Source organism: Equus asinus, chromosome 1, assembly GCF_041296235.1.
Source record: "Equus asinus isolate D_3611 breed Donkey chromosome 1, EquAss-T2T_v2, whole genome shotgun sequence".
Lineage (NCBI taxonomy): Eukaryota > Metazoa > Chordata > Mammalia > Perissodactyla > Equidae > Equus > Equus asinus.
In genome coordinates, this window is record NC_091790.1 from 202,379,975 (window position 1) to 202,393,207 (window position 13,233).

At 41.4% G+C, this 13,233-nt stretch overlaps 1 protein-coding gene across 1 annotated transcript in view; it reads left to right on the forward strand.

Annotated features, from left to right (window-relative positions):
* Window positions 1-13,122, forward strand: part of TMEM176A (transmembrane protein 176A) — a 30,941-nt gene extending 17,819 nt beyond the window's left edge. The window contains exons 7-9 of the mRNA XM_070516173.1: window positions 2,290-2,374; window positions 11,295-11,569; window positions 12,111-13,122. Of these exons, the coding sequence (XP_070372274.1) occupies window positions 2,290-2,304 (15 nt within the window). The 3' untranslated portion in view covers window positions 2,305-2,374; window positions 11,295-11,569; window positions 12,111-13,122. The remainder of the gene's footprint in view (window positions 1-2,289; window positions 2,375-11,294; window positions 11,570-12,110) is intronic.
* Window positions 13,123-13,233: the final 111 nt, after the last annotated feature.

Here is a 13,233-nt window from a genome sequence, read left to right on the forward strand (position 1 = left end):
GCACGGAGTGGTGAGGGGTCACAGGTGACACTGGCTACCACAGAGGTAACAGGAGCCAACCCATGGAAGCCCTTGTATCCCAGTGGGGGGGCCTCTGGAGGACCTGGACAGGACAGTGAACGGTCAGATTTCCATTGTGGGAAGGTGATTCTAGTGGAGACAGACTGGAGCAGGCAAGTTTGGGAGCAGGGAGGTCAGTGAGAGTCCTGCAGGAATGTTGGTGAAGCATCTTGACAACAGCAGGAGGCGTGGCATGCAGGCGACAGGTGAGGGAGCTCCGGACATAGAGCTCACAGAGCTCGCAGTGCACCAGGGGTGGCTGCCAGGGGAGGAAGTCCTGGGCTGGCAGGGCTGCCAGACGCTCCGCTGGAGCATCTGGGTGGGCGGCAGTGGCAGACCCACGAGAAGGGAGGCACAGAAAACTGGGTAGGGGTAGGGGGGCAATGTGTTCTGCGTAGAGTTTGTTGCATTTACAGTATTGATGGGACCGGCAAACAAAAATGCCCATAAGGAAACAGGGGATATACGTCTGAAACTTCAAACAGTCTAGACTAAAGATAGGCCCTTGATCATCATTTTAAAGACATTGGAGGAATGGCATAAACCTTGAATACAGATAAGCTTCCTCCTTCCGTGCTATTTGTTGAGAAGACCATCAGTGAACAAGAATTTCAGTGCTAACGTTGCTTCAGCACTGGCTACACGTCAGGACTATACCAAGTACTTTATGGTGAGTCCCTTGACCTCATGTGTTATAATCCTCACAGCAACCCTGTGAGGCACCGACTAGAGTTATCTCCATTTTACAAATAGGAAACTAAGGCTCAGAGAAGTTAAGGAACTGACCCAAGGCTGCAGGGCTAAAAGATGTCATAACTGATATTTGAATCTAGAGAGTCTGACTCCTGATCCTGGGCTTTTTCTTAATCATTTCACTGAATGAGCACCTCAGTTACTCAATCTATACCAGGGTTTTATACTTTTTTTCTTCGTGTTGTTTACCTCCAAGAATGAGTAGGCCTTAAAGAGAAGGCTGGGGCCAGCCCTGTGGCACAGCTGTTAAGTTCGCATGTTCTGCTTCGGCGGCCCAGGGTTCGCTGGTTCAGATCCCGGGTGCAGATGTGGCACTGCTTGGCAAACCATGCTGTGGTAGGCGTCCCACATATAAAGTAGAGGAAGATGGGCACAGATGTTAGCTCAGGGCCAGTCTTCCTCAGCAAAAAGAGGAGGATTGGCAGCAGATGTTAGCTCAGGGCTAATCTTCCTCAAAAAAAAAAAAAAAAAAAAGAGAAGGCTGGAGTTAACTGCCCTTTCTCTACAGACCGTGAGCTGTTAAATCTGAAAGAGCTGGAGCTTTGCCCCCTCCTGCTAATGACGAGACAAATACAGAGGTGACCGTTGACTGACTGAATTATCTCCTAACTCCATTCCTAATGATTTGTATCTCAAATCAAGTAGACAGCTTTTCAGAAAATTTGATCTGGGGTGTGACTTGCACAGTGAGAGGGGAAAATGCAAATCTAGTTGTTACTCCCTGTTTAAATCCTTCCCTGGGCCTCCACTGCCTCCAGGAGAAAGTCCACATTCCCTCCCATCTGACCCTTGCTCCCTCTCCAGGGTTCTTACTGGCTGGCGGTACCAGCTTCTCCCAGCGGGATACAAACAACCCAGCCATGAGAACCGCTCACACTTCCTAACCACACCAAGCCTCTGCCTTTTCCCCCAACATTTTACTATAAAAATGTTCAAACATATGGGAAAGTTGGGAGAAAAACTTACAATGAATATCCATTTATACACCACTTAGACTCAACAATTAACATTGCTGTATTGGCTTTATCACATATCTATCCATCTACCCATCCTTGAGCCATTTAGTATCTTATGCATTTCCGGGTAAGTTGTGGACCTCTGTCCACGTCCCTCTAAATCCTTCAGCACACATACCATTGACGAGAGTTCCATATTTGTTTTCAGTTCTTTTTTTTTCCTTTGAGGTAGAATTAACACGCAACAAAATGTACAAATCTTAGGTGTATGTATTAGGGTTTTTGTTGCTGTAACAAATCACCACATAGCATCTTAAAACAAATTTATTCTCTTACCATTCTGGGGGCTCAAAGTCCAAAGTCAGATGACTGGGCTAAAGTCAAAGTGTGGGCAGGGTTTGTTCCTTCTGGAGGCCCTCAGGGGACAATCTGTTTCCTTGCCTTTTTCTTCTAGAACATTCCTTGGCTCATGACCCCTTCCTTGAACGGCTCCAACCTCTTCGCCTTTGCTCTTTTGCAGCCCTGTCTCCTCTGACCTCCTGCCTCGCTCTCAGGAGGACTCTGTGACTACACCAAGATGATCCAGGACAATCCTCCATCTCAAGGTCTGTAATTTAATCACATCTGTGGAGTTCCTTTGGCTATGAAAGTAACTTATTCACAGGTTCCAGGGATCAGCATGTGGTCATCATAGGGAGCCATTATTCAGCCTACCACACACACCAGTTAGTGAGTTTTTACAAATGCATACTTGTGTTACACACTTGCTTACTCCAAACCCCCATCAAGGTACAGAACGTTACCATCAGCCCCAGAAAGTCCTCTCGTGCCCCGTTCTCATCAGTCCCCTCTCCCACTCCCACTGCCCAGAGGTAAGGACTGCTCTGACTTATTGCCTCTCCTAGAGCTTCCTCTAAATGGGATAATACAGGAGTTCGTCCTTTGATTCTGGCTTCTTTTACTCCACATGATGTCGTTGAGACCTCTCCATGTTGCCGGGGTCAGTATTGGTCTGCTCCTTCTTATTACTGAGCCACATTCCATTGTACGACTAGACCATGGTCAGTTTATCCATTCGCCTGCTGAGGGACTCCAGGCTGTTTCCACTTGTTGTCTCTCTGTGCTTTTGGACCAGATGCTGACATTGCTCCTTCCTCCTGGAATAACCTCCCTCCACCTGCATCCTTTCCCCTCACACGCAATCAGTCCCACGCTCGTTGGCCTCTCGAAGAGTAACTCCTCCCTCAAGACTCAGTGCAAAGGCCACCCTCTCTGGGGAGCACTTCATAAACCACTGTCCCCACCGGACGAGGGGATGGCCCCTTCTCTGCACCCTGTACACACTTCGGCTTCCACACCTGACCACTGTATGTTCTTTGCTTGCCTGCAAGTCTGTGTGTCCTCACTCAAGTCCACACCCCCAAGAGCAGGAGCCAGGGCTTTCATGTCTGCGTCTCCACGTGGAGGGCAGTGGAGGGCGATAGAGATGTGCCAGCCCTGGAACCAGTGCCAGCAGGGGCTGAAGTCCTGGTTCTGGCATCTTCATCTGTAATGCGATGACAATGTTCTGGCCAACCTCATAGGGTCATTGAGGGGAGTAAATATGCAACACAGGTGAAGCACTTAGCCAGGGCTTGGCACAGAGTGTCTGACACATCAGCCCTACTATGTGTTTGTGGAATAAACAGATGAGGGGATTTGTTAAGGATGGTGCAGCTGGCCCCAGGTCAGCAAAGCTTTGGGGGTTTTTTTGCATTCTGATTGGACAGAGAAATCCATTTCTTTCCAAAAACTGATGTGAGCTTGGGAGAAAGAGAGGCAGTGACTCTTCATGAGATAAGCTGACAGCCTTTACCCATAACTAATTTTGGTCACTGTCTGAGGGCATGGAAGTCCACTGCTCCCCAGAGGAAGGGCAGAGTCTAGTCAACATCTGAGAAGCTTCAACAGGCTGCCCAGGAGGAGACCTCTGAGCTGCTTGTTCCTCAGGGAAATGTGCCATTGTGTCCCTCTGGGTCCAAAGACATTGCTATGCCCTGGGTTGGTTGGGGTCATGACTTTTGCTATCAAACTAGTTCCACAATAGGACCTGAGGTTCCTAAATTTTCTCATTCTGAGGCAAACTAGAACCTAAAGAGGTTAACAACCCAGCAACAACCATGAAAAATATATTGATGTAATTTTTTCCTGTCTTTTCCATATAATAAGTATCTTCTTTTTCAGTGGTCTATTCATCAAGAACTTGGGCTTCTTGACCATAGTGTTTGTGTGGTAAACCTTTTTTTTGTCCTTTGGTGAAGAAGAGTGGCCTGGAGCTAACATCTGGGCCAGTCTTCCTCTATTTTGTATGTGGGACGCCACCACAGCATGGCCTAATGAGCAGTGTGTAGGTCTGCACCAGGGATCTGAACTTATGAACCCTGGGCCACCAAAGCAGACTGCATGAACTTAACCACTACACCACAGGGCCAGCCCCATGCAAACCTGTGTTTTAATTCATTTTCTCTTGTTATAGAAATAATACATGCCCATTGGGGAAAGTTGGGAAATATGGAAAATTATAAAAAGAAGTCAAAAAGTACTCTTGAAACCGAAAACAAAGAGGTTAAAAACATCTTTCCTGGTCTAGAAGAACAAAACCTTTGAGGAAAGCTTCGTTAACTGCAGCTGTGCACGTTCAGCATAGTCAACCGTTGTTTGAAACTAACCAGGTCTTTCTGTCCCTCCTTTGTCTATGAGTGAGCTGTCTTTCCCAGGAAGTCAAGGTCCAGATGTCAAGATTCAGCCTCACAAGGCCAAATGCAGGCTGAAGATGAAAACTAAGCAGAAAAGTCCAAACAGTCAAGGAAAAAGAAATTCAGTCTTCAGGGCTGAACACAGGTGGTGGGAAGGTGCCAACCAGCAAGGCCATATGCTCCCCCTCCTCTGCCTAAAACCCTAGATAAAAACTGCTACCTTTTTCCCTTCAAGGAGGTGGATCTGAGTTCTAACTCCCATCTCTTCATCTGGCTGACTTTCAATAATAGTAAATCTCTTTCCTTGTCACAAGCCTGGTGTTTCAGTCTTCTCTTTAATGGCCCTACTAGGCAGCAGGTAAACGATCTTGTGTTTGGGTTCAATAACAATTTGGCGAGCCAGCCAGGAGGCTCTTGCCCGTGGCTCTGCAGCCCCAAGCCGACTGGCATTTCCTGGGAAGCAGTCCAGCAGCTGCCTAGGTGATTTGCCCTAGAGACTGTCCCCAGCACTTTCCATCTGATGCAGCACCGTTGGCCCTAGGCGCATTTTTCTTGTGGCAAGGAAACAGGCTCTATATTTGTTTGTTTGTTTGTTTATTTGTTTTGGCTTCTGGTTTGGAACGAACGTCCTTTTGGTAAGTTCCCTCATTAAAACCGACCGAGTCCTATTTTTCCTTCCTTTGTTTGCCTCTGCTTCAGGGATTTCGTTCCGGATTCCTGGAGCTTGTTCAAGGGGCTCTGATTCTGTTGAAAGGACTAGGGACCTCACTCAGAGAGAAGACTCTGGGCCCCATTTGTTTTTGATTGATGCTTGTGTGTATATGTGAATGTGGAATTTGTTTGCCTGTTTGGGGGGTTTGTTCTAGGTTACTGGAGTTTGTTCAGAGGGAAGCTTGATTTGTTGAAGGGATTAACTCTTGGCTCCATCCGTTTTGGTGCTTGTGTGGGAACGTGTGGGCATGTGTACTGTGCGTGTGGATGGAAGTCCAATGGGAAACTCGGATTCAATTCCCAGTGGCGGCCCTCTGGGTTATGTATTGCAAAATTGGGATGTTCTCAGTTAGAAACCTATAAAAAAGAAAAAGATGAAACAACCAAATTTAGGGTCTCACCTTCCTCTTATGGTCTTAGAGGTGCTAATGAAAACATCAAGTTAACAAAAGAATAAAAAGCTGAGAAAAAAATAAAGGGACTCTTCTCAACGAGGTGGAAAATTTTTTAAAGGGTTTTTTTTTAAATTAAGGTAAATAAGACAAATATTAAAAGGGGGGAAAACAAAGAGAAATCAGTAAAGGAAAGAGTCACAGGATCCATCCCAACAGGATGGAAATCTTCAGCTAGTTATTAGAAAGAAAAACGGTATGAATGGAACAGACATGAATGACGTTAAAACAACGTGTTTAATAAAACACTGCCTAAGGTTGAGTGGGCTGGAAGGACTCCCTTCTGGCCCCCCCCCCCACCAACATTAAAGAACTTCAAACAGGCCTGTTCTGTGTTCACCCCAGTTTGGAACAAAAGAAATTTTAAAAGCCAGAAGGCAGAAATCACAATGAGAAACCCGAACAACAGTCGCTTAGGACAACAAACAGTTAGGCTGCTGAGATTGATAAGATTATAAAGATTAAAATGTTTGACCTAACATTATATAAGGAGGTCATGTCAACTTTGACTGAATGGCTGTCACGTCTGGCTGGGAAAGCTTCCCCTGCACAGTGTTATAAGACCAAGACTTGTTGATGGAATCCTCGTGGAGGCTGTGATTAGAGGTATGAGTTGATGAAATTAAGGTAAAGTTTTGGGAAAAAATAGTGTATTTAAATGAGATTTATGTAAAATGATTGCATCTCTTTTGCCTGATTGTATTATCGATTATGGTGTGAGGATAAACATTTTGTCTCACTGGGGAAAATTTCCCCTGCCTGATATTGTAAAAGCATGTAAATCCACCCTTCAGGCAGTGTTAATTAAACATGCTAAAGGAGATTTCACTTTAAAATGACAGAAATGGGGCAATTTCAGTTTACCTGAACTGGTGTATTTGCTTATACAATTTGGAAGAAGCCAGCTACAAAGTTAAACAACCAATGGGAAGCCTACTTTAATCTTTTGAGAATTCTAAGTGAAATCAAGAATACCTTACAGCAAAAGAATGAAAGTAGACCATTATCTTTCACCATACACAAAAATTAACTCAAAATGTATTAAAGACTTGAATGTAAGACCTGAAACAATGAAACTTCTGGAAGAAAACATAGGCGGTACTCTTCCACATCAGTCTAAGCAGCATATTTTCAAGTACCATATCTGACCGGGCAAGGGAAACAATAGAAAAAGTAAACAAATGGGACTACATCAAACTAAAAAGCTTCTGCACAGCAAGGAAACCAGGAACAAAATGAAAAGACAACCTTACAATTGGGAGAAGATATTTGCAAACCATAGCTGATAAGGATAATAGAAAGAACTCATACATCTCCACAACAAAAAATCTAAAAACCCAATTAAAAATGGGCAAAAGATCTGAAAAGAGATTTCTCCAAAGAAGGTATACTCATGGCCAACAGGCACGTGAAAAGATGTTGAACATCATTAACTATCAGGGAATTGCAAATCAAAACTACAATGAGATATCACCTGACTCCGGTCAGAATGGCTATAATTAACAAGACAGGAAACAACAAGTGTTGGAGAGGTTGTGGAGAGAGGGAGACTCTCATACACTGCTGGTGGGAGTGCAAACTGGTACAGCCACTATGGAAAGCAGTATGGAGTACCCTCAGAAAATTAATAATAGAACTACCATATGATCCAACTATTCCACTGCTGGGGATTTATCCAAAGAACATGAAAACACAAATATGCAAAGATACATACACCCCTGTGTTCATTGTGGCATTATTCACAATAGCCAAGACTTGGAAGCAACCCAGGTGCCCATCAAGGGACGAATGGATAAAGAAGATGTGGTATATGTACACAATGGAATACTACTCAGCCATAAGAAATGATGAAATCCGGCCGTTTATGGCAACGTGGGTGGACCTCACGGGTATTATGCTAAGTGAAATAAGTCAGAGGGAGAAAGTCAAATACCATATGATCTCTCTCATAAGTAGAAGATAAAAACAACCACAAACAATCACACAGAGACAGAGATTGCATTGGTGGTTACCAGAGGGGAAGGGGGGAGTGGGGGAAAAGAGTGACTAGGCACATGTGTGTGGTGATGGATTGTAATTAGTCTTTGGGTGGTGAACAAGATGTAATCTACACAGTAATCAAAATATAACAATGTACACCTGAAATTTATGTAATGTTATAAACCAATGTTACCACAATTTTTTTTAAAAAAGAATACCTTCTGCCTCTTTAAAAGAAAATAATTGTGGGGCTGCCCCAGTGGTGCAGCAGTTAAGTTTTCACATTCTGCTTCGGTGGCCCAGGGTTAGCTGGTTCGGATCCCAGGTGCAGACCTAGGCACCGCTTGTCAAGCCATGCTGTGGCAGGCATCCCACATAGAAAGTAGAGGAAGATGGACACGGATGTTAGCTCAGGGCCAGTCTTCCTCGAAAAAAAAAAAAAGAGAAGAAAAGAATTGAATAATTAAACATGCCAAACTGGGGGATGCCAGCAGCCCTGCCGGCAAAAGAAATCAAATCTCCTCCCTCACTGAGCTTCCCCTCTTTGACTCCCTCAAAATTCCTCATCTAAAATTGAGCAAGTAGAAATAAGTAAACCTCTGAGATAATTTGGAATTTTAATGCCATTCTGGGGAACCTCTGTTTCAGATGAGTCCACTTTAAAGTCATCCTTAAAAGAGAATTCAAAAGCTCTCACAGGGCTGGCCCAGTGCCACAGCAGTTAAGTTCGCACAATCCACTTTGACTGCCCGGGGTTCACCGGCTCGGATCCTGGGTGCAGACATGGCACTGCTTGGCAAGCCATGCTGTGGCGGGCATCCCACATATGAAGTAGAGGAAGATGGGCACAGATGTTAGCTCAGGGCCAGTCTTCCTCAGCAAAAAGAGGAGGGTTGGCGGCTGGTGTTAGCTCAGGGCTAATCTTCCTCAAGAAAAAAAACACCTCTCACAATGGAAGGCAATCTTGATTGATATGCAGAAACGTATAGAAGGCAAAATAATTTCAAAAACAGCTCTAAAAGGGATCCTTACAGCAAAAAGAAAAGAATCTTTAATAAATAATTTTGTCTGTCTGAGCAGGTCCATCTGCCAGAAAAACAGTTCAGACCTGACTGTTTTCTAAGTTTTGTACCTGAGGCCTGGCTAAAATTTTGAAGATCTCTGTTTTTGTCTGTCTTTATGTAAGACTCTCTCTATATATTTGTCTGCCTCCAGATGATATAATTTGTAAAGGATCTCTATTTCATTGGCTTAAAGTAAGTGCTTATGGAAATTATTTCTAAATATAATAAAAACTAACCCAGATGTTTTTCAAGTTAACATGATATAAAATGGTCATTGGTTAATAAAAAGTTTGTTTCAGTTTGTTGGTTTCATTAAAATAAATATGTTTTCAGAGTTATCAACATTGGATATGGTACAGACATGTTATCTCTGTTACAAAATTCATCAGCAGAAATCTTAACTTAGAAGAATAGCCGATTTTGTCTGATGTCTCGTGAGGGTTTTGTAGGCAATCTAAATAGAATTATTGGGAACAAGGAAACTAAATGTGAAAAGGATGAAAGTTTTTGGAGGAACTTTTTGACAATAGTTTTGTGTTATGGTATATGTACTTAAAATAACTCAAGATGATGGTTAACTGCTTTAATGTCACATGACGTTTTCGTGAGTAATCCAAACATAATTGTTGAGGACAAATAATTTAGATAAATAAAAATGGCTAAGAGTTTTTGGGTGCAATAATTATGTTTTATGGCCTGTGTGCTTGAAAAACAGCTTCAAAAATCTTTTTTGGTAACTAAAAAGTTTAGAGTTTTGCCAAAATTAAGTTAAATGATAAAAATTTATTGAGTATGTCTTTCCACATACAGTAAAATGTTAGAAATTGCTTACTAAGCATAGATTTGTCTGCCTTTGCTTTATTATCTCAAAGACACTGAAAGATGCTTGAATTTATTGATAAACATGTTTTGTACATGCTGAGGGATTTTCTGTGAGGAAGCACATATTTCTAGAAAGTCTGTATATAAAGAAAGTAAAATGTATGTTTTCAGTAAAGAAGGTATAAAGAATAGAGATATTTTTCTTTGTTTTGTTAAGAAAGATAAATTTGTCCTGAAGTACTAGGAAAGGAAAAAAGGAAAGAAAGCATGGGACAGATTCTGAATGTAAAAAGGAAGTGACAGGAGGTTTGTGGAAGTAAACCTGAGGAGTATTGTACATGGGCAAGTTGGCTAAAGTAACGTGGTGGAAAACTAGGATTTAGTTTTCCCTCTTATTTTTTTTTTTTTAGAATGTGTTCTTTTTTTTTAATAAGTAGGTTTTTATTTTATTTATTTATTTAATTTTTTTTTTTTGAGGAAGATTAGCCCTGAGCTAACTACTGCCAATCCTCCTCCTTCTGCTGAGGAAGACTGGCCCCAAGGTAACATCCATGCCCATCTTCCTCCACTCTATATGTGGGATGCCTGCCACAGCATGGCTTTTGCCAAGCGGTGCCATGTCTGCACCCGGGATCCAAACCGGCAAACCCCGGGCTGCCGAGAAGCAGAATGTGTGAACTTAACTACTGCGCCACCGGGCCAGCCCTGCTTTCTCTCTTAAAAATGTAATTTTATTAAGCTTTTGTTCTACTCTTGATAAAGAGACTATAAAAGGTTTTTTTTTACTTTTGAGTGAGTCTACCTAAAAGAACATCTATGTTATGTTAAAGTAATTCCTTTATTCAAAAAGATTGAGATCTATTAAGGTTTTTGAGTGTTTTGACTCTCTGTTTGCCTCTGACAATCTTCTGTTGTCACTTTGATTGAATGGATAACTAAACATTGTTTCCTATTTGATCAAGTGTTTTAAAACGTTTTGATATTTTGAAATACTTTCCCCAAAATTAAACTTTTTTTTACTTAAAAAGGAAACTTTGAAAATTTCCAATCAGCACTGAGACTTCACAAAGAATTTGTTCTCTCTTTCTGTAAAGAGAAAGATATTAAACTGATTAGACTTAGTTGATATGCTGAATTACATGGGAAACATCATCAAATAGATGATAATAAGCCTTCCTAGGTTATATTGTGTAGGTAAATGTTATAGATATAAGTTTTTTTAAATTATATAATATTTTGAAAATTCTGATGTTTCCTGGTTGTTAGTCATAATTCTAGTTATTCTCTCAAAGTGTTATAGGTCACAGAAATAGCCAAGTGTCTTTGTCAATTGCCATTTTGAATATCTTGTCATTTGCAGACAGTTATTTTACTCTGATGTTTTTTGCAAATATGATTCATTTTTTAGAGAGATTCATGGAAAGGACTCTGACACTTGCTCTAGGATACAGGTTTCTGATACATTTTCAGGTTATAAAACTGAGCTGGGTGAAAAAATTACAGAACTGTAACAGAGAAACTGATGGCCTCATGAAAGTGCTAACAGAAGATCAAGAGTTGATATCATAGGACTGAATAAATGGATGAGGGTGATTATAATTATTATAAATTTTTGTTTGAAATATTGCTGATTTTTTTAATGTTTTGTTTTTCCAAGTTTAAGAAAAAATTTTTCTCTTTTCTCTTAAGGAACTATGATTTATGACAATTTGTAAACAGAATTGAAGCATTTCTCTTTTTCTCCCTATCTTATCCCTCCAGAATTTGAAAACTTGTGAAGAGTGAGTATGCTTGTATTCATGGCAATATAGTTATTTGCATAAGTTCAAGAAGAATCTGTTCTACTTATACAAGGAAACAATTGGAAACACTGATTACATTATCAAGGTTTTGACTGGAACGTCATATCTAAAAACATGCAGACTCAGATATGACCAGATAGCTTTTGAGGAACAAAGATCGGACTTTATGGAATAAAGCCATTTGGAAATATTGGCCTGTTACCTTGTTTACAGGGTGCCCAGCAACCTTACCAGGTGAGTAGAGAAGGTCACTTCGCTGGCAGGTGCAGAAAAGCCCAGGATAATTTGGGGACCTCTAGAAGAGATAAATTCACCCAAATCTGTAGGTGTTGCAGGCAGAGTCTGATGACAAGTCCTTGGCTTGGCTTCCCTAACTCAAGAGGCCTTTAAAGTTCAACCTGAGATTCATTATAAAAAGTTCCAGCAAAGCAGATTTAAGAGCCTATATGATCAATTGCTATTTTTGCTGTACTTATGTAAATAATTGGGCCAAGTTTATTGAAACTAGACATTTTTCAAACCAATGAGTCCTAATTTGGCTATCTTTCATAAAAATGAGGGGGATTATAGAGAGAAAAATTATGTTCCAATAGAGACCGTAAGACACATTTTTGGATGTTGGATTCTGGTTCTGTTAATTGTCTTTGAGGTTTTTGTTTTCTATCTGTAAACTTGACTGGATCTTGAATTCTTCTAGCTTCCTCAAATATCTGGTAAAGATTTCCAAATTAATGTTTTCAATTTATTTCTGTCCTTTTCATCTGGAATCACTAAGTACTAAAACCACCATTTTTGCTGAAGCCCTGCCAACTGAAGCTGGACAACTTGATATAAACCTAAGAGAGCACCATGCTAGCCCATGTTTGGACACTCTTCATGCCTGTTGCTTTGTAAGCCACTCAAAAGGTTCACCTGAATGCCTGATGACATCATTGGAGACATTTTAAACCTCAGGGGATGCTTCAACGCTGACATCTAGAGATTGTCTTAACTGACCATCCCCTGGACTCAAAATTGGCTTATAATTTTCTCCAACCATTAACCTTTGTTCTTCTAGAAATGCTTCTTATTAAATATCTGGTTACTTGTTTACACAATGTAGGCCTAACTTTGGGAGACCCTTTCTAAGTTCTAGAGATGACCCAAAAGACCTGGAGGGAACTCAAATTAAAGAGCTAAACACTGTGAGATGTGTCTCGACACCATCTTTGTTGTAGAAACTGGGTCCTATTGAAATCCTGGATTTCATCCCTGCTGGATGGGACCACAGGAAAAACGCCACAAGAAACACGAACCATGCCACAGAAAAACATCACAACTGGGATCACCCAAACCTTGGATGACTTCATACTCTAGACACTGACTTTTCTGAATGGACAAATGAACCCCTGACAGACTGAAAGCTGCTGTATGCTATACAGAAGATGGTTTCCTAAGATAAGTAATAAATGACTCCCAGGTTATTACATAACTTGTTGACTATTAGACAGCAGGCTGCGTAGCTACATCAGATTTCACTTGGGGTTCTAGGCCCTAACTTTGATTGCTTTACAGGCCTCTTCTCCTAGATTCCCCAAAGATTCAGGTCCAGTATACAGGGGATACTAAAATTCGGGCTATTTCACTAATCTGTGTGGTTGTCTATGTAACTAAAATGTGGACTAAAGTGTTGGTCCAAAGCCATTGATCAGAGTACTAAAATAGTAGTTATGCAAAGTATATCTTGCTCTGTCCACCTGGTACCCAAATGTATTTTAAAATAAAGGTAAAACAGTTTCATTCCTCTGACCCTGATCTTCACCCTTTCACAGAAGGAAGTAGCCAGAACAGTCTTCACCCATATTCCCCAAGATTGAGGAATGATGATTAGACAGTGGGATTGAAACTGAGGACAAAGA